At 38.4% G+C, this 21,830-nt stretch overlaps 1 protein-coding gene across 1 annotated transcript in view; it reads right to left on the bottom strand.

The window, feature by feature from the left end:
* Positions 1-3,558: 3,558 nt before the first annotated feature.
* Positions 3,559-21,830, bottom strand: part of LOC113106049 (alpha-ketoglutarate-dependent dioxygenase FTO-like) — a 129,984-nt gene continuing 111,712 nt past the window's right edge. Inside the window, exons 9-10 of the mRNA XM_026267578.1 lie at positions 5,156-5,296; positions 3,559-5,022 (exon numbers count right to left, since the gene is read on the bottom strand). Coding sequence (XP_026123363.1) covers positions 5,016-5,022; positions 5,156-5,296 — 148 coding nt within the window. The 3' untranslated portion in view covers positions 3,559-5,015. The remainder of the gene's footprint in view (positions 5,023-5,155; positions 5,297-21,830) is intronic.

Here is a 21,830-nt window from a genome sequence, read left to right on the forward strand (position 1 = left end):
GTGTGTGTAGGACTGTGAAGTGGCCAAGCGCACAAACACTCTCTTCAAGGTCGGAGCAGATAAGGTGAATATCGTACCTGATGAATATATCACCCTCTCCTTCTTCATCTCTTCTCGCAGGCCTATCGAAACATCTTAATTCCCCTCTAATAGCCGGCTTCATCCATCCTGTGTCCAGAAAATGCATTAAACATGATTAGAAAGAAAGAAAGAAAGAAAGAAAGAAAGAAAGAAAGATTTGAAATAAGGGATCATGGAGCATATGTGCAGACACACACAGGCCAGCAATACTATGCAGGCCTTTCATCCATATTAGATGAGTTGCAGATGACTCTATTATGTCAGGCTAGATTGAGCTGAAATAGAGAGAGAGAGAGAGAGAGAGAGAGAGATAATGCATTAAACCCACTACCTCTCATAAAACAAACACTTATAAACACCAGTGCCGCACACATCATACAGACAGACAGTCTTCTTGAACTTTAACCACCTCAAACAGAACCGGTTGCAGTGCTCAGGCTGGGGAACTGTAGTGGCTTTGGTGTGTTTGAGGTTTTTGGGGCCAGTGGTGGCCAGTGCTGTGGGACAGGACAGGAAGTGGGTCATACAACATGACAGGCACTTCTAAAGTGGTCCCTGAGACCAAAGCCTCTGCAGAGTGGAAGGACTTCAGAAGGCCACCGACACACAAACACACACACTGTATCTCTCTCTGGAGCGCTGCATATACATTTCTAAAGTCAGGTCACAGCAGAGTTTAGCAGAATGAAACTGTCAACAGCACAGACACACACACATTGGAATCCTTTAAGCCAGATCACAGCAGTGTCCCTTCACTCAAGTGCCAGAAATGTGCTTCAAGAGTTTCACATCACTATCAGCGCATCAGTCAAAAGCCAGATCAGCTCTATCACGAACACAGACACACACACACACACACACACACACACACACTGCTGAGAGCCCTGGATCCCCCGGGTGAACCACATACACAATAAAATGTTCAATGCTCATCAGTAAAGGTCTAAACATCTGTAAACTAGACACATTTGCACACAATGTTAATTGTGTATGATATTGATAGATTACATCTTTAATTATTTTGCATAAAAAAAATCTAGTTTGATTTATGCTCAAAACAAGAAAATAACAATAAAAGTAAATAACAGGAAATATCCTCTATGAAACAGTTATATAACTGGTTATATTAGTCTAATTTTCTCATTCATATATATATATATATATATATATATATATATATATATAACACATTAGATTAAAACAGACAAAATAAAAAGAAGCCTTGGTAACCATATAAGATACTTTAATGCAAACTTTTGAATGGAGTTTGTTCTCTGAGAACAAGCCTATATTTTATTTTTATTAACCTAATTATCAACCTTTTATTAGCCTAGAATCTTTTATCATATGTCTGTTGCTATAAAAGTACTAACAACAAACTTTTACAATACTGAAATTACTACAATGCATAATTTATGTTCTTCTCCTGTACAGTACTATGGGGCCACATGGCTGATAATAACCAGGGGGTCACAGAGCTCGTATTCCCCATTGCTTAGGCAGCCATGACAGGCTTGAGTGGCCGTTTAACCCACACAGCACTGAAGAGTGTTGTCATGCAGCATCAGGCAGTAACCATGAGGCTCATGGGTCTGACAGGTCCACTCATTGCTGGTTAACTGGGAGAAGTGCATTATGTGTTCATCATGTGGACACACACACACACACACACACACACACACACACAGTGCTCTTGGGACTCACTGTCTTACTGAATAACCCACTCTTCATTCTGTGTAGAGATGTGGACTCATGAGAACATGCGCGCACACACTCTCACAATCTCAAGTTTGCTATGATATTGTCTACACTTATCAGACATCTGCTTTTTTGAACAGAAAAAAATGCCAAATTATTATCTCTTACAGGACAGATCATCTTAAAATTTCAGTTCTGCTATAACTTACTCACCTATATGACTTTCTTCTGTAGAACACGACAGGAGATCTGTGAAAGAATACTGCTACTGTTTTCCACTCAATGAAAGCATGCAATAACCACAGGCTGTCAAGCTATAAAAAGGAAAGAAGAAACACCATAAAACTGGTTCATATGAATCATGTGCTACATAAGTCATGTTTTACGTATTATTTTATAAAATAAAAGGCAGAGATGTTGTTGATAACAGAAAACTTCCACAGTCGTTACAATGACAGTCCTAATGTCCTAATTTAGTAACTTACATGAAAACAAAACACAGTGGCTGCAAAATTTCATATTTGAGCTATGACTGTGTGTAAGTTCCGATGACTTTGTGTAAGTTCAGGTAATGTTAACCACAGATTTGAATCATACATCGAAACTTGTTTTCCCAAAGGAAGCCACAACTCAAAAATGCAAATCCTCTTCTGGGTTTTTGTTACTATAAACTTAACCAATTTATGTTTCTGTTCAGCACACTGTTGTATAACACATTATCAGTCATAACAGAAGTGGATATATTATTACATTGCATTTGTAATTCAAATCATGTATGTTGTTTGAATGTCACCTCTGAGATGTGATCTGACTTTAATTTAGCTGTCAATCATAAACGGCCTGCCTGTATAGGAAACACACATTACTTAATTCCACATGCACCTGGTCATCTTCCTCTAACCTACGGTGATGTAAGAGATCCTAGAAATTACAGATAACCTTCGCCCTTCCTTAGAACAATGCATACCTGTGCACACACGCCTGAAAACAGACTTCGGTGAAGTTTAGAGTGGTCATTCATGATCACCTGCTCACCTGAGGCTCTGCCATCTATCACACCTTCACTGCAGACTAGAGGAAACACCTCCATCCCCTACAGGCAACACACACACACACACACACACACTTTAATAGAGCTGAGACAAAAGCTCAAATCAGTCTATTTGACCCCGTCATAGCTTTGAGAGGAAAATATATGGAAGACTGATACAAATGCACTTCAGATAAATGCAGATAAATAGACATCATCTCTCTCACACGATAAATTGAAAGTTTGATCCAGAAGTCTAAAACTTAGAAATCTGAGGTACAAAATCAGCCAGATTTGTCTTATGATTGGAGTTCAAGTCAATAAAACACACACCAAACCATTCAGAAATGTGTCAAATATTTTAGATTTAACTTTTCACTGCTATTAAAAGATTGTTGTTTAAAATTAATAAGGGCAACTTAAATCTAAAGAATGCAAAATAAAGGCATTTTTCTCAGACTTTTTGGACCCCACTGTATATAAAATGTAAAGTCTTTGATAAAACTTCTATTATCTCATTTTAATACAATTAATTACTCATAACATATATACAGTAGGCCATTTATACTGATATAAAACATGTACAGTACTTAAACATTTGCATCTATCTTAATGCACAATCAAATGACCGTCTGCTATGCATTACACAAAGTAATAATAATTTCCTGATAACTCTGAATAAAAATCTGAAGAAACTGCTACTAATATACAAATCAAAGTCATACAAAAAAGAACAAATACCCATGCACTGATTGATAAACCAGCATTTTATTTTATTTCCATTATAACTAGCGCTTTGCACACACAACGCTTTCAGAAAAGCAGAGGGGTTTGTGGCACTCCGGAGAAAGAATATAGAAAAAAAGAGAGAGGAAAAAAAACCCACAATGAAATAAAGATTATTTATATATATTTTTATACCAACCTCACAGCATTTACTCAGCAAGAACACAATATTTGGCAACCAATGACAACTCTAAAACTTCAAAAGTATAAAACACATTTAAGCATCTTCATCGAATACTATAATATGGATCTTCTACATTAACACTGATGACATAGAAAAACATACAAACAAGAAGAAAGCTGCTGGACTTCAACAGTCATCCCTTTTTCATTCATCCTTCATTCGTTTAGAGGACATCAGAGTGCTTTTCTTCGTCCTTCAATCATTTGACGATGTTTGAGTGCATTCCTCCCGAAACTGGCAGCATTTCAGACATAGGCAGGCGCTATTAGAAAGTTAGGAGCCAATGAGCTGCGAGAAGTATGCGATGCAAGGGGTATAAGTTCTCTTGGAAAGCTCAGCAAGAGCCGCCTATCGACACTACTCGGCTTGGGAGAGAAACATCTTATGTACACATACACACACATTCATATTCAGTCACACAGAAATAAAACCGTCTAAAAGATGACATACACATGTGTGTGCCTCGTACCTACATGCGCCTATATAGACAAACACCACTGACAAAGCCAGTCTAAGAACTGTTACTTGACCTTCTTCCTACAAACAGTCAGATGGATGCACACACACACATTCAAACACACTAGATCCCTAGACAATACGCCAGGTGAAAGGCAACGGCATGTATATGACACCAGTTAATGATGATGTCATACACCCCCACAATGTCATATTTTATTTTTTACCGGATTTCCCCCTAAAAAGATTGCAGGCAGAAAAAACACACACACACAGAGGAGAAATGAACTGTGTATACTGTATACTTCTACATAATGCCTGTCCAAAAAAAAAAAAAGCTTCAGAGGATATATGGAGAACTGAACTAAAACATACATACATTAATGGATATATATAGCTATATTTATGAATAGGTGTCATATGCTACTACTGATATGTGTCTATGCATGGTCATTGTAACACTACAGACTCTGGTAAAGTGATAGTAAACGATACTGATGGAAATAGGAAATAAAATGTCCCTTCCAGATGTCACCCTGTGTCCACCCCGGTATCCATCCTTATATCCATCCGTTCATCCGAGTGGATCTCAATGTGGTGCGTGTTACGATGAATGCTGGTCTTCAAGCAAGAAAGCAAGGAGAAACTAATCAGGCGTGTGTTGTGCTGTCTCTCTTTCTTTTTTTTTTGTCAACTGTGATCTCCATCCCGGCCTCTATCTGTTAACATCCACCTCAAAACATTCTTTCTCTCCATTTATCTCACCCCTTCACTAACACCTCACATCCTTGGAAGAAAGAAAAAACACAAAGTCACATTCAGAGCATTTATGGCTGAACATTCTTCAAGGCAACTTTCGATGATTTTAATAACAATCCCTAACATATGACATGCACACAAATACAGTAATGGTAATTCACCTCCAGAGAAGTGACTCAACGCGGTTGATGATTTCAGAGAGGTCAAAGGGGAGGGGCATGTCCGGATCTTCATTACTCCAATAGGGTCGGTCGAAAGGTGCCTCCTCAGGGGGCAAGGTCTGTGCCAAGCTTGACTGGCATCTATTGGGACACAAAAGAGATCAACAACTTTATTATCAATACAAAACAGTAATTTTACTTATCTATATATAATCTTTCATAAACATCAAAAGAAAAAGAAAAGAAACCTGACTACTAACATTGCCAAAAACTCTGAACGGTTGTGTATTTACACAATCAATTTCTATACAGTGTAAGATTGATGAGAAAACACCTCTAGGTTATTGCATGTGCTTTCTCTGGAAAGTGTGTGGAAATTGTTTGAATAGTTAATTTCACCCTAAACACACAAAGAAGTGTGTGTTTGTCTAGGGGAAGTCCACGCGTTCATTTCCTGATTTCTTTACGACATACAACAACCTGCCCTAATGACACGTTTATTATGGAACGAAGGATTGCACAGCTTTTGTGTGTGTGTGTGTGTGTGTGTGTGTGTGTGGTATGGCATCATCCCCTTGCTCTTCCTTTGAACGAAGCCCCAGGAATGCACTTCTGCAATCCTACAAGAGTAAGCAGTGCAAATCACCTTCTAAACACACCTGGTGCTGATTAATATCGCAATCATTTACACCTGGGCAGGTGAAGCCTGTGGCTTTAATTCCACAGTAACTTTGATGTTACTGGATTTCATTTTGTCACCTAATTAATATACAGTGTGGTTTTCACTAGAATGCGACAATATTGCTTCTCGTAAATATGACAAAACTGGGTGTGTTAGTGAGAATGTACAGCATTTCTGGATGTGTGTGTGTGTGTGTGTGCTCTTGTTTTTGTGGCATATCAGGACACAACTCTGTATAATGACATGGGTATGACACAGGTATTACAAGGAGAGGGTGACTTATGATGACATAACCCATGTCCCCATTTTTTAAAACGCTTATAAATCATACAGAATGAGTTTTTTTTTATTATTTATTGAGAAACTAAAAATGGACAAAGTTTCCTGTGAGGGTAAGGGTTAGGTGTAGGGTTGGTGTAGGGCAATAGAATATACAGTTTGTACAGTATAAAAACCATTACACCCTTGGGATGTCCCCACTTTTCACAAAAACAAACGTGTGTGTGTGTGTGTGAGATAGAGAGAGAGAGAGAGAGAGATAGAGAAGGAGAGATAGAAGGCACATCCTGCTGTTGTTATGCATCAAAAATAATATAAAGATGAGTGTGAACTGTTAACGGCACAAATCTAATGGTATGTGCAACACTGGCTCAGTAAAAGGGAATTGTTTATATAATCAGTGGTTATTTTAGGGTAATGAATAGGGATAAATAATTAGGCTAATGTAAATTTAAACATGCATCAAGATACTACAATTAAACGTTTCTTTTTGTTTGTTTTTTTTTTTTGTTTTTTTAATAAATTAACTTTTTTATTCAGCAAGGATATATTAAATTTGATCTAATCAAAAGCAACAATAAAATACATTTTTAGTGTTCCAAAAGACCCCAGTTTCAAATAAATGCTGCTCTTTTACACTTCATATTATTTATTTAAAGAATCCTTTTAGTTTGAATGAAGGAATCCTGAAAATAAGAAATGTTTGCTTATTTTTTTTTTAGCTGTAGCCTATTCAGTTCAGTGCCATTAATAGAACTGACACACTTCACCTTTAACAGAGGGATAACCACTATCCTCACAAACACAAAAAGTTCTCTTGGCTCAAGCAAACATAGGCTGCCGTAAACACTCATCGTCCTCCACTCAAAGCCTGCAGCGGTGCCCAGAGGAGGCCAGTGTTATGGATGAGTCTGTGCTGTCCAGTGGTCAGAGGACAGCCCCTCTCTGACACTATTTGTGGTTATATATTTTGTAAGGGCCACTTAATGGTGGAGTGGCTCTCCTGTTAAGTGCTGTCTCTCCAATTGCACCGGCCACATGAGAGGCTGCATTACACGCCGAGGGTGGAATTAGCATATAGCGCTTCAATATATCATCCTCATACTGCATCAGGGCTTGACAATAACATCCGTTAACATGCGCTAAGTACCCTAATGTAGCACATCAGTTCATAAATAATATGAGAGCTTGTTCTAAACGCATGCGCGTGTGTTTAAACTCTCTCATCATTTACTGGATTATTGGAAGATACAGAGAAGAGGGAGTGTGGTGAAAGAGACCGCAATCACACAAATGAATACCAGCAATAAAGATTCACATAAACATACACACTTACAGGGATGGTTTGTACAAAAGTGAACATTTTGGCATCATCTATTATGTTGCTCCAAACCTGTAAATGACAGGTGGAACACAGACAGAGATATTTAACAGAATGTCCAAGGTAACAATAAACTATACTTTTACAGCATAAATTGACCTTAATACTATTGAAGTCAATAGCTACCATCAACTGTTTAGTTACCAACATTCTTTGGAATACAGTTTTGGCTGAACTATTCCTTTGTACGGAATCACCTCTGAATCATGAATATGCATAACCGAATCATTTAGGTTACAGAAATCCACATACACCTCACCCTACAACCATCTGACTCCCTATCGCATTTCCACACGCAGTCAGTGGTTAAGAGTAAAGACGCAAAGTGTGTGTGTGTGGACTGCTGGAAGTATATTTGGAAGTGTATGCCAACCATCCATACAGATTAACCTCTGCGAGATGCAGTCTACCTCTCCCATCTGACCCGCGCTCAGGAGAGATCGACGTTACAATCACTCATTTCAATTTGCTCTGAAACCCTATAACCCTACAGCCAGGCCTGCTGGAATAGCGGGCTAATGTGGAGGGAAGGAGATCTATCACCTCTGTTCTTCTGGGGGGCAGCTCACATACTCCCACCCGACACATTCGCCGCACTTGAACTTCGACTCGGTCCGCGAACAATGCAGCGCACACACACACACGCACACCTTGCCTCCCAGCTGAAACTAACCACTTTAGCTAAAGTGAGTGTTAATTATGGACAGGCAAAGCAGTCAATAAAAGGTTAATGCAGAAGGCAGTGGATAAATTCCTTTAAGCATTGCATCACTGGGCCATCTCTGGGCGGCACGCAAGGCTCTCTCGGTGTCTGATCAATACATTTTACTGTAATGTTCTCCGCATCGATTTCCCTCGCTCTCTGAATCCTCCTCCAACTGAGATAAACTAGAGGAGAGGGGGAGTGAAAAGCAAGAATTAACTGATAAATGAAATGATTAAAACCTCTTTTCAGTTGGACTTTCCCTCTCTTTGACATATCGCTGTGGTTTATAGCACAGTGCTGGACTTCATCTGCGAGGTCGTACATTACCCCCCCCCCCCCACCAACTCTTAAAGGGAGTAAAATGCCCTTATTAGACAACATCAGAGCTTCTGCCCGACGCCATTACGCTGATAGATGAAGGGCTAAAATGCTGGGTACACAGACAGGAGACAATGCTAATTGCATTAGCCCACCAGGAGATCATTTACAAGCATACAGCTACAAATGGGCCTGTTTGGTTAGGACATTAGGGTGATGTTAGTCTGTGCGCTATCCTGTATCTGCAAGCGATAAGCATTATTTGTACGACAGCATGTCTATACGAAGTCTGTGGTTTGTATACGCCTGCTGTGAAATTTACAGGTATTTGATTGTGTTACTCATAGGGGGTGAAATGTTTCGTTCTCATTTCGGGTGCACAGGTGTTAAGGGTGTGTGTAGTTTTACGATTTTTGGCAGTGATTGGCCCTGTTCAGAGAATGCCATCAAATGAGTCATGCGAAAACAAGTGAGTCGATCATAAATCACGATTTGGCTCTAAGGCCCATGCAAGCAATCACATCTCAATATAGGAGTACGAACAAGCACACTGATAACATCTTCAACAGATTCTTCAGAGAGTCTCATTTAAAACTATATAAAAAAAGGGTTTGCCTGGTTATAAAACTTAGCTTTTTTATTGTCTCTGAACTAAACTGGAGACCAATTTAATTAAGATTAAATAAAATGAACTGGTAACGTTCAAACTGGGTAGTAAGCACTAAACTAAGTTAAATGTATTGAGCTATTACAGACTGAATAGATCTGAACGGACATTATTTGCCAATGAGATTTAGGAACAATAACAACTAAGTTTCATCAAATTTCCTTGTAAGAAAGCAAGTTCTCGGTTAACTGCAGTAAAAATAAAACTTACATTAAAACGTAGAAATTAAAACTAGTCTAGAATGCATTTTCATGCCTCCAAAATAAAAAAATAAATAAATTTAAAATAAAATAAAATAAAATAATCTGGAAGTAACTAAAAAAAAGTAGATACATAGTTTAAAATCTCAGTAAGTGTGTGTGTGTGTGTGGGTAGATTGGTCAGTACGTGAGTGAATGAGTGGTATGTGATTCCTTTAAAGCCTAATAAAACTAGCATCTGATCTACAATTCCCCTAATTAATAGCAATTAATAACAACAATAACAAAAAGAACAGACATATTTTGCCACGTGTGTATGTGGGTTGGGAGACAATGAGCAGAGCTATATTTGGGTGGCAATGAATTCACAAGAAACAGAAGGTCTTTAGCATCTGCACGCCAACAGCTCACAGCAGACCACATGAAACAAGCTCTCCCAAGCTCTGCTACAGGACACACAGACACCACAAGAGAAAACGGGACAGAGCCCACCAGCACACCTTTACTGAGTAAAGCTTGTTTGATGTGGTGAGAGTGGGTGTCTGGGTCCTAACCCAACCAGACGACATGAAACACACACAAACACACACACACACACACAGCGGCTGCCTCTAAACGGTTTTCATAATTGGGGTAATAAAAAAAGGGGCTGAAGATTGCAGAGGAGGCCACTGCTGTCTCTGAACTCTCCAAACCAGGTGAACGTCTATTAGCCTGTTAACATCGTAACAAATTATCCCACACGCCCCTCCGATCGCCCCCCTCAGGCTTCGTGAAAGAACGCAGCCAGATGTCAACACCAGCACCGGTTTACAGCACACATGACACGCCGGTACACACCGAGACAGGTTGTAATAAGGAGGAGTGTGTGAAGAGGGCAACAGTCAAGTCTGAAGTCGTTTGTCTGTCAGTCAGCTCCCTTAAATGACACTTGAATAAAGATGCATGGGTCTCCGTGTCCTTGTGGGTCGCTGTCCCACCTGGACAGTGGTCCCTCTGGGTGTCACTAAGGTAAAAACAAATAGTGTTGCTGTAACTTGCGCCCTGACATGTCCAACCATTCCATTTTGTCACGTACTGAGGTGACAGCCTGCCATATACAACACTGTGATATTCTGGGCCAAAACTAATTAGTGAATTTAAAAGACACTAGGGGTTTTTCACTCTGATGGTGTTTACTTACATGTCTGAATGAAATATGGAGAGGTTGGAAGAAGGAAAAGGCTATATATGCATATGTGTGTGTGTGTGTGTATGTGTGTGAGAGAGAGAGAGAGAAAGAAAAAGAGAAAAGTGCCTAAGGGAGAGAAGGTTATGAGGTTCTGAATGTTTACAGTTTTTCACAGGGGAGTGTTTGAGGGCCAATAAATCTTAGAGTGATCAGGAAGTGGATAACAGCGAGGTTGGGAACACTAACACTGCGTTTAACATGTTAAATGTCTGCCACATGAAAACAGACAAACGCACCAGTAAAACGATCAGTCTCATGGATACGTAAAAGAACATACACCTGTATGCATACGTGTACTGTGCGATCAACACGACATGAGCTTCAGCCCTGTGGGCATCTCAGAGTGGAAAGACATGTGACAAATGTGCCTGTTCTGACAGATGTACTGCAACTTCAGTGACCCACACATGACCACACACAGTCACATGACCCGATCATCTATAAAGCCCACATTATCAAAAAAAGTATTTTGCAGACATGACAAATAAAGAAAGGGAATGATTCATATAGCATAGAATTTAAACTGGTAAACACATCACAATATACAAAATAAGTACAGACTAAACCATACATTTTATAATACTAATTCATCTTTAGGTAACATTTCAATGCATACTATATATATATATATATATATATATATATATATATATATATATAATTTTTTTTATTTATTTATTTATTTTTTTTACATTTCAAGTTGTATAAATGAACCTTAAAATAAACTACCCTTCAATACCTTATGGTCAGTAGATCTTTTATTATAATTTTTTTTTTTTTATAATTTTTTTTTTTAAGAAATTAAGTTTTATTCGGCAAGGACAAATTAAACTGATCAAAAGTGATAAAGATAATGTCACATGCTATACATAATGTTAATAATAATAATAATAATGTTACATACAATTTCTATATCAAACAAATGCTGTTCTTTTGAATGTTCTATATTTATTAGTGTCAAAATCTGTTTTCAACATTGATAAGAAATGCTTCTGGAGCACCAAATCTGCAAAATAAGATCATGTGACACTGAAGACTGGAGAGTTATTACTGCTGAAAATTCAGTTTTGCGATCACAGGAATAAATTAATTTAAACTGTAAAATATATGAAAACACATATTTTATCTGGTTATTTAAATTTTTCACAGCGTTACAATTTTATTTTGTTTTTGATTAAATAAACATAGCGTTGGTAAACATGGGAGGCCTAAAAAAATCTCGCCAACCCCAAACTTTTGAAAGGCAGTGTAACAATTAACAATGGCATATTTTGTTAGTCCGCATTGTACTTACAGTCAGTAACTTTTCAATAGGCATAGGCTAGTGCATACAGACATACACACACCTAATTAAACAGGCAAATACAAAAACAATGAATGACGTGAAAGTGATTATATGATTACAGTGGCGGTAGAAGTGGACAAAAAACAAAAAAAACAAAAAAACACTCAAATTTTGGGTGGTGACACTAGCCCTGTATCATTACTCTATTCAAACAGCATGAATAAATTCATGTCATCTCATTAAAATACAAACAGACCCATGTTCTAACACAAATGTCACTGTTTGCCAACATATCCTGGACACGTACCACTAATATTTCACTTCCGTAAACAGGACAGGTTTGTCTCAGTTACTAAGAAATAATTACACTGAGAGAGCCGCAGGTGCTAAGTGTCATGTCACAAATGACAGCTGCTAATAAGAACGTGTGAAATAAGACGTTTTACCTCTAAATGGGCTTCTCGGGTAATTTAAGAGTACTAGGTGCGAACTGACAAAGTTACAAAGTGACAAGATAGCAGAAAAGGAATTCGTTCAAATATGAGCAGCATGCATGCAGTGAATCATCTACACCTAATCAGAGTGAAAAGAAAAAAAACACACACACACACAAAAACAGAGGATCAAATTAAAGAAATGGCAGAGAACATCCACCAGGTGTTTGAAGTCCTGAATCACCTGCTCCTCCTGCTGTGTGAAAACTGCTTTTGCAGCCTATTAAGTAAATAGTGTCATTAAAACAGTGTGGCATTTAAAAGCCTGTGACCTACCAACAATTTGTTTAAGGGAGCGGTCAGGCCGAGCAAGCCCCTCGGGCACTGCAACGAGCAGGTAGCAGAATCAAACACATGGGTAATGGGTGGAGGATATGTGCTTACACAATGAGTGTTTGTAAGACAGAGAAAAAGGGAAGAAAAATTAAGGGAGTAAATTAAATGTGTGTGTGTGTTAACGGTATTGAAGCAGCGTAGTTAAAGTGATAGGTAAACACATGCTTGACACAATCAAACAGGTCATCTTTGTAATGAATAGAATTGATATTTCCCATCCATTGATATTTGGAAAATAATTTGCTGGGTAATGTACCCAGCCCTTTGTCTACACCATCTGAGCTTTACTAGCGTCAACACGCAAACAAAAGCCCACAATGAGGGTTTACAGAAGCCTTTGTGTTTTTGCAGTGGCCTTATACCTTAAGGACTAGCTCAGACATTGAGACTAAAGAGCACATCAACAATTGAACTGGAGAAGGATCTTAAAGAGGACAATGGGAATGTTCCTATTCAAACAGAAATTTCTATAAGGTACAATAGCAGGATAAACATGAGATTTGTTTCAGTTTCCAGTAAAACTCTTGTAATGCAATACAACAGTATAGCGAATCAGGACAAATACAAAGAAAATCCATGTTCAAAATTATTTAAAGAGGTCATAACATTTTTTTTTTTTTCTTACCTTTTGGTCTACTTACAAAAGGTTAACCATAATTGGTTTTTAAACTACCATTATACCCTTATTTATACTACCATTACTGCTGAAAAACAAAAACATACAATTAAAATGTCAACACACAGCTCCATCTAACTTATGATGATAAAATGTTTACTAAACTGCAGGCATGTTCTTGTGCACTGTGATTCTAGGTATAATAAAAATGCAACCAAAAATTCTGTCTGAGGGGGTATTAAGAGAAGTGGGGTATCTTTTGGTTCCAATTTTTTGCACTTTCATTAACTCTTAAAGGGCCATTCACACAGAACATGTTTATGTGTTTAAAAGCAAAAGAAGCAAGGAAGTTGACTGAAAAGAGCAAAGTCTAGAAATGTGTCATGTTTTCAGAATGCCATGCCATGAGCAAGAAGCAGCAAGAGTTGTAGGACATGAGCACAAACGTGTCCATCTAAAGCACATTTACACAAAACAATGGAAAAGCAGCACAGTGGAATGCAAAAACAGCCCTTAAAGCTACAGTCACGTTGGCAAAATATTTTTCACAGTCTGAAAAATGTACATTTTCTATTGACAGTAGTGTAGCAATGAATGACGCACAGAAATCAGTTTTAAACCAAACGACTTTCTGTTAGTCTACATGGTGAATTCACATAACCCTTTCACCTTCAAACAAAGTTCCTGAACGAGTGGATTCCTTTAAAAATGACTGGATTTCCAATAAAAAAATAGCAGAACAGAAAGTAAATGTGACTGCACCTTAACTCAGCATTTTCACTTTAACCCAATCGGGCACTAGCTATTACATTTATAAACTACATAAAAAAAATTTCCTGCTAGCACATTATTAACAAACCTGTTCTGCACAATTATTACAGACATGATAATTATAGTCATTTAAGTGACACCACAATCATAGATTTAAATGTTATACAACTTTCCTTTTATCATATGTGTGGAAGAAAATGTCAAGTCAGGGAAATCATTGCCTTTTTTTTCTAATTCAAAGAAACGACATGGGGCTCCAAATTTAGTTTTTTGTTCCAGTGGCGGTTTCTTAATTCTTTTTGGACTCGGGACAAAGTTGAAGTCATGAAAATTGTTTTCATAGTATACTCAACTCTTTTATCTCAAAAGATCAAGCAAAATTTGATTCCTCATGATGTGACCTTTGCGTTTTTGCGAGTATAATTCGGCATCGCTGTGTTTAGCAGCAGTAATTGTTTCCTCTGCTTCATGCGATTCCCATTAAAGCTGCATAAACCGCACTGTAATCTTTCTGAACCCCGCTGGATGGCTGCGTGCACCCACAGAGCTCAGCTACGGGGGACGGTGAGATGACCGTCTTAAGGGGTTAACTGCTGATCTGCAAACAGCAGGATGGATCGCTAAAGGGGCTCAGTTGTCAAGACTCCCAGACCCTCCACTGGCCCGAGGCCAGTGTCTGAGAGCAAAGAAGTATGAGCCAGACAGCCCAGTCAATCTGAGAGATTACACTCTTCACAACTGTTTAGCCTCTGCACTCCTGGAACGAAACGGCCAACACAAAGTGCATAAAGTTATCATCTGTGGCACTCTGGAGTCTAAAGGCTGCCTGTGAATGATAAAATGAAGCAAAGGGGCAAAAATTGTCCAGAGAGGAGGAGGAAGAGGAGCATAAAAAAGAGGGGGTTAGCCTCTCAAGGGACTCCTAACATACACCGAGTTCAACATCAACATGTCACCATCCATTCCCCCTCCTTCCTGTAAATCTGAGGACCCTGCAGCCTCTTCAGGCCTAATGACTCCTGACTCGCTCCATCCACCTCCAGCCACACAGCTAGAACAGACAGAAAATCATTCAGCAGCTTGCCTGGATGAATATTTGATGGGGAGAGAGTATTTTTGCCCATGGTGAATAAGAACACAGTATGTGTGTGTATTGTGTGTGCGTCTTGCTTTTTATACATCTATCTCAAGAAAACTTCCCCGAGATTTTTTTTGCTTCCCATAGCTGATAAACGTCATCTAAAGGAATAGTTCAGTGTTTCCACAGAGGTCAAGGACAAGCTTGCTGTACCATGTTAACCACACCAATGAAAGTCGTGGTACAGTAACATGGTACAAATCGATTGCCTTGCTATAACCGATATGTTCACAACATCTGTTTGTCGTGGCATCTGGTGCAAAGAGTAAGTCAAATCCGAGTTAGTTGTTTTACGTCATGAGCGATGTTCGTGTGCTTAGCGTCTTACCTTTAATTGAGCTCTTTAGCCAGGCTTTGGCTGCCTGCCATTAAACACACTATAAAACACGGTTTCACTGAAAAACAAACACATGGAATACAATATGCTGTCTGTCAAGAAAAAGTTTCCGATTCATTCAATCCTACACCGGTTTGCTATTTCAGAGCAAGGCATGTGAAGATTTCGTGCCCTCTCCCACGGTATTATTTGTTGCTCTGACACTCATTCAAAACATCATTATCAAACAAACCCAAAATACCAGGTGAGCTTTGGATGAGGATGGTTCACTTAATTAAAAACGAACAGGTTACAACACCACGCTCCCTCCCCCTTTTGTTGTTTAATAAGAGTGCGAGCTGCGTGCCAAATTTCTCTCCACTGAAGTGGTTTTGAGGTGCTGAATCGAGCAGAGATACTGTATATCATATTGACAGAATTACTGCCGCCACCTGTGACCTCGCTGACGATGCCTTAAGCGCATTTACATACAACTGTCCTGGACCGGGGTTCAAAGTGGATTCGGACTACCTATTTTGAAAGATTTAATTTATTACTTCATGTATGTTAAAACAGATGCCTGAATTATAGTATATGTGCAGATTTAACTCCACAAACCCACACCCAACCCAATATAATGATCTTAAATTAAACCAGCACTGAGAATCGTACAACGCAAATCATTTTCGACAAACATACATTTTTTGACAAGAGCTAAACCCTAGTCTACACAAGTTCACAAAGGGACCAAATTACTTGTGCTAACATCGCGGCTCACCTGCTTTTGTTTGTTTCTAATCTAGCAGATCCTACTTTAGCACTTGTGTCCTGTTCAACAGGATGCTGCTGAGCCCACTGACAAGGCAGGGTGTGATTTGTCACAATTAGTTTCTCATGTCGTGAGGTATGAATTGCTGTTAGAGGATGTATAGTATATGTACAAAGGTACATGTACATTCTTTCATAATAAGGTAAGAGATACATTTTGGTTTTGAAAGAGCTATAAGTATTAGCACAGTGTAAAGACTGTCCTCTCGTGGTGGATAACCGTTCTGGATGTACCTGACTGTGTGTGGGTGGAATGAATATTAGGGATGCCTGATGTATTGGTAAATTATCAGTTATGGCCCGATATGAAAGATTTTAATTTGATCATATCAGTCAATATGGGATGTAAATTGTTTAATATTGCATATTTCATAAAGTGCATGCTCATTTGCCCATTTATTTCAGATTTTTAGATTTATATTACCAGAACCATCACTAAAACACTCAGAAGTTTGCAAATCTCAGACATTATATTATGATACCTTAGTATCTGTATTCAATTGCAGCATTTAAAATGAATCATTTATTAAGACAAAACAGACAGAATTATAAAATCACCAATTCTTCAGTTTTCTTGTTTGAGAAGTGATTTCCCTTGGGTATAAATCACAACAGGGAAGAAAAGTTGGTAGCGGCTTTAATATTTGCCAACAAAATTTATCAAAATGATCAACACTGGCAATTTTTTTTATATTGATGCATTTCTAATGAATACTGTCATTGAAGAGAAATAAAGAGAAACCAGCATCAATAACCCGATTTTGTGCTGCAAAAAACACGAACAAGTTATCTCTTAAATGACTCGAAGAATTTGTTATTTTCAGAAACATTGCTTTGTGTAATAATATTAATAATAATATGGACCCTGTAGCTAAACAAATCACACAATAATGGCCATGCTAAAACAGACTCAGTCCCTTGATGATGCTACTGTGGCTAATCTGAACGAGAGGAGTTTTATAGAGAATGTTGGAGGGCAGCCTTAGGGAAGGACACATGACGTGGGTGGATCCCCGTGGCACCCTGCCCCATGGCCCTGTCCACCCCACACATCACTCACGCCTCAAATACAGCACACACGGCTAACTGCTCCCCATGAGACGTGGGAGTACATTGTCTGATCGCTGTTCACAGTACTGAACAGATACAAATGGTTTATCCATGTAGCTCCGTGGACCCCGGTACCTCTTACTGTCTCTCTGGCATTCACCTGAGAGGGCTGAGCGACAGGCGTGCAAATCTGCAGAGGCTGAATTTAATGCTCTAAAAAGCACAAGGGCCACTGCTACCATCATACCTTTAATCAGAGAGAACGAGAGAGAAAGACAGGCCAGGGTTATGCTCAAATCTCAGACTAGGGGAGCGACATGAACAACAGATGCTCTTACAAACCAAAACAGGAACAAGGAGTCAACACAAGGGAATCGCACACACTCTCTCTGATTGGAACAGCGGCATCCTCTGAGTCGCTCTCATGTCGAACAGGCAGTAAAAGGCAAGTTCAACTCAGTTCTCTGATGCTCTTTGAAAATGAAATGCCTCTGGGGTGAGGCCCAAACTGGCTCTGGTAAGTTATTGCAAATGTAATACAGTTTGGAGGCTGTAAACTGACAAACAAGTCAGCAGGAATGTCCCACATACTGTAGCAACAATAGGGAGTCATTAGGATGTATGATATATCAGTGAAATATCAGTCATAGGTCAATATTACAGATTTATAAAGGGGTCATCGAATGCCCATTTTCCACAAGTTGATATGATTCTTTAGGGTCTTAATGAAAAGTCTATAACATACTTTGCTTAGAAATTCTCAATGTTAGTGTAAAACAACATCCTTTTTACCATGTCAAAAAAGCTATTTTTTAGAGAAAGCCGTTTTCTTGCATGCCGTTTTAAATGCGAATGAGCTCTGCTGACCCTGCCCCTCTCTTCTGACTCCGTGGGAGGGGCCTGGGTCTTTGTGACGACACATAGATAAGACGCTGAGAATGGCTTGATTTGAGAAAGGGGCAATGAATGTAAAAAAAAAATAAACTGGGTGAATTTTTTTATTCATTATAGGGGGGTTGTGTACACACACTGCCAACACACATTTATGTTCAAACAACATGTTAAAGTGTATTACAGTTATTACATTGAGTCATTATATTGGTCGATGTGTGGCCAGTTAATTCATATTATATATATATATATATATATATATATATATATATATATATATATATATATATATATATATATATAAACACATGCTCATTTTATATTTAGGTTTATCTCCAAAAACATTAAACATTTCATAACTCTATTTTACCAATAACATTTAGCTAACAATAATACAAATAAAACAAATTATATTGTACATTATAATGTTGTGATGCCTAGATTCATTTGTTGTATTAAAATGTGTACTCAGTTTGGTGTCAATATAAAAGATTTGAAATAAATGTGAGTGTGTGTGTGTGTGTGTATATATTAGGGGTGTAACGGTATGCAAAAATCATGGTTCGGTACGTACCTCAGTTTTAAAGTCACGGTTCGGTTCATTTTCGGTACAGTAAGGGAAAAAATGCAAACATTAACTGCAGGTTATTTATTATTATAATTTTTTTTTTTTAAATACTTTTTGATAAAATATTTTTCAGATTTCGTTATTGCGTCGGACCGATCGGAAAGAGCAAAGGTCTGTTGTATTTGCCGACGGGAGCTGCATTTGAGTTACAATCGTTTTTTTTTTTACGGTGTCCTTTATCAGTAGGCTTTATATTTATGCTCAACACGAAGTATAGATATTGTTGTCATGAAGACAAGAGCCTGGTCTGTCAGTGTTCTCCCTCTATGTCAGCTACAGTATCAGCAGCAAGCCAGCACTGTGTCAGGCACGATTCTGGTGTGTAAAGACACAGAAAACGCGAAGCAGCCGTCACGCAACTGACACGCATCAGAAACGCCACGCTCACGCCACGCAGCCGGTGTGTCACCAGCCTTAGAATCAGCTGCAGGGCAGGATTTACGCTGAATGCGATGACTTCCGCCACTTAATATGTTCGTTTGGAAACACGAAATTGTATCTATGTTCCATACACAAAATATTGCATTCGGTACACACGAGCACTGTACCGAAAAGGTCCGGTACGAATACACGTACCGTTACACCCCTAATATATATATAATGTATTATGAAGTGTATTGTGTATTGTGATGGTGTCTGCTTATAACAGTTCTCTATAAAAAGTGTTTTAATTACTTGGTGTTTCACTAAACGTTAAGAAAACTCGGACTTGATACACTTATTGGCTGTTAGGCCCAAACTGGCTCTGGTAAGTTATTGCAAATGTAATACAATTTAGACGCTGTAAACTGGGAAACTAGTTAGCAGGAACATCCCACCAAAGAAACAACAGTTAGTCAGTGTCTTGGGGTAATTAATGTGCCATGTTTTGATTGTTATGGAATTTAAAACTGCTTTTATGAGTGTAATTTTCAGCCTACACACACTGGAGAACAGACTCAACAAGCTATAGCTCCCCAATTTTGTCATGAACTTCCAACCCACATATTTCTAGCTACCTACAGAAAATTGTGAAACCCTCTGAGTTTTGAACAACCTAGACTTGGAACATAATACTGCAGAGGAAAAGTGTGGTGCAACAGCAAAAGTGTGATGTTCACAAACACGGAGGAGGAAGAGAACATGGAAGAAAGCAGAAAGCACACATATGGAATAAAGGGCTAAAATGAAACATATGGAAGAGAATTAAGAAGGGAAGAGAAAACAGGCACTGAAGAGGCGTTTCCGCTCAAGTCCTCTGGCATCAGTATGTTAATGCTGCCAGCTTCCTCTGCTTATCCTACACAGGATCTTGCTAAGGCATATCGCCTTCAGCAGAGCCTAGCATGAACCTGGCACCAACACCACCTCAAACACACACACACACACACACACAACAGTCTGCCCCTTTCTAACTCTTTAGTTATTCATAAGGTGGCATGTGTGCCATTCTGACACAAAGTACATGACAAATGCCACATGTCTAGCAATTCGCTCTTACATGTTATATGATCCAAAATCTTCACAGTCAAATACAACCATTGGGTGACTTATAATTATTTGGTGGTAATGGACAGCATGCCAACATATGTTGAATATGGGAATAGTTCACCCATAAAATGTATTTGCCATTATTTATTCACCCTTATGTTGATGCAAACCTGTATGACTTTCTTCAGTTGAATATGAAAGGAAATACCTGGAAGTCAATGGTCACCAACACTCTAGTGTTCTAAAAAAATAAAGTCATGCAAAATGGCATTAAGTAAGGGTTAAGTAATCCCTTTAAGTGCCATTTTACCTATATTGCTCCTTTAACACCCAACATACCTCTGGACCCAACATACTTCTGGGCTCTCATTTTCTCTCTGTCTATTTCTTCTATCTGAATTAAGGTTGAATTCTGGATCTCTGCCTTTGGCACTTGGTTTAGTTTGCTGTGCTAAACACATGTAGCTGGCACTATTAAATTATCTCCATATCAGTGAGAAACAGTGTCACATATCTATGCCAAACCTAACAAACATAAACAGCCTCATAATATGCTGAGAGAGGAGTAAATAGAATTTACAATATACCAGATGGGGAGAGACACATTGAAAAATAAATGGAGAGAAAGAGGGAGAAAGAGAAAAAGAGTGACATTTCTCCCCACTTCTCTTCCGACACCAGGAGAGGATTGTATTGTCTAAGCTGTAGCTAAAGCTGGATGCCTTATTCATTGTTTTTAATTGCTCTGTTGATCAGTGGCTTTCAAAAAACCTCTGTTATAATCATCCCACAATAGATCTGTTACCGCTTCTGACAAGCTGAATAAAATACTGAGCAGCACCTTGGGAGATTCAACAAAGGCTTATGAAAAAGAGAAGACAGGAATATTTTGATGCAAACTAAAGTTGTTGTTGTTATTTTATTTTTTTTGCTCCGTGATTAAGCAATATCCCGTGAGAAAGAGAGCTGTCTGAATATCAGCACGGCTGTGATTTGGTCATTAAGAAAATCATGCTTAAGATAACATTCAGCTTTAGGTTTAGGGTTAGAGGTCATTCATTTTCTTTTATGTCTCCTATGCTCACCAAGGCTGTGTTTAGTTGATTTCATAAGTACAATAAAACATTAATACCCTGAAATATTACTACAACTTCAAATTCATGTTTTCAATTTCAATATATTTTAAAATGTAATTTATTCCTGTGGAGGCAAAGCTGAATTTATACTCCAGTCTTTAGTGTCAATAATAATAAACAAATAAATATTTTTTTAGATTCTTTGATGAACAGTTTAGAAGAACACCATTTGTTCGAAAAAGTTCGAAACATTTCTTTACAGTCATTTTTTATCAATTTAATGTATCCTTGTTGAACAAAACTATCAATTTA

This window comes from Carassius auratus, chromosome 7, assembly GCF_003368295.1.
Source record: "Carassius auratus strain Wakin chromosome 7, ASM336829v1, whole genome shotgun sequence".
NCBI classification, from domain to species: domain Eukaryota; kingdom Metazoa; phylum Chordata; class Actinopteri; order Cypriniformes; family Cyprinidae; genus Carassius; species Carassius auratus.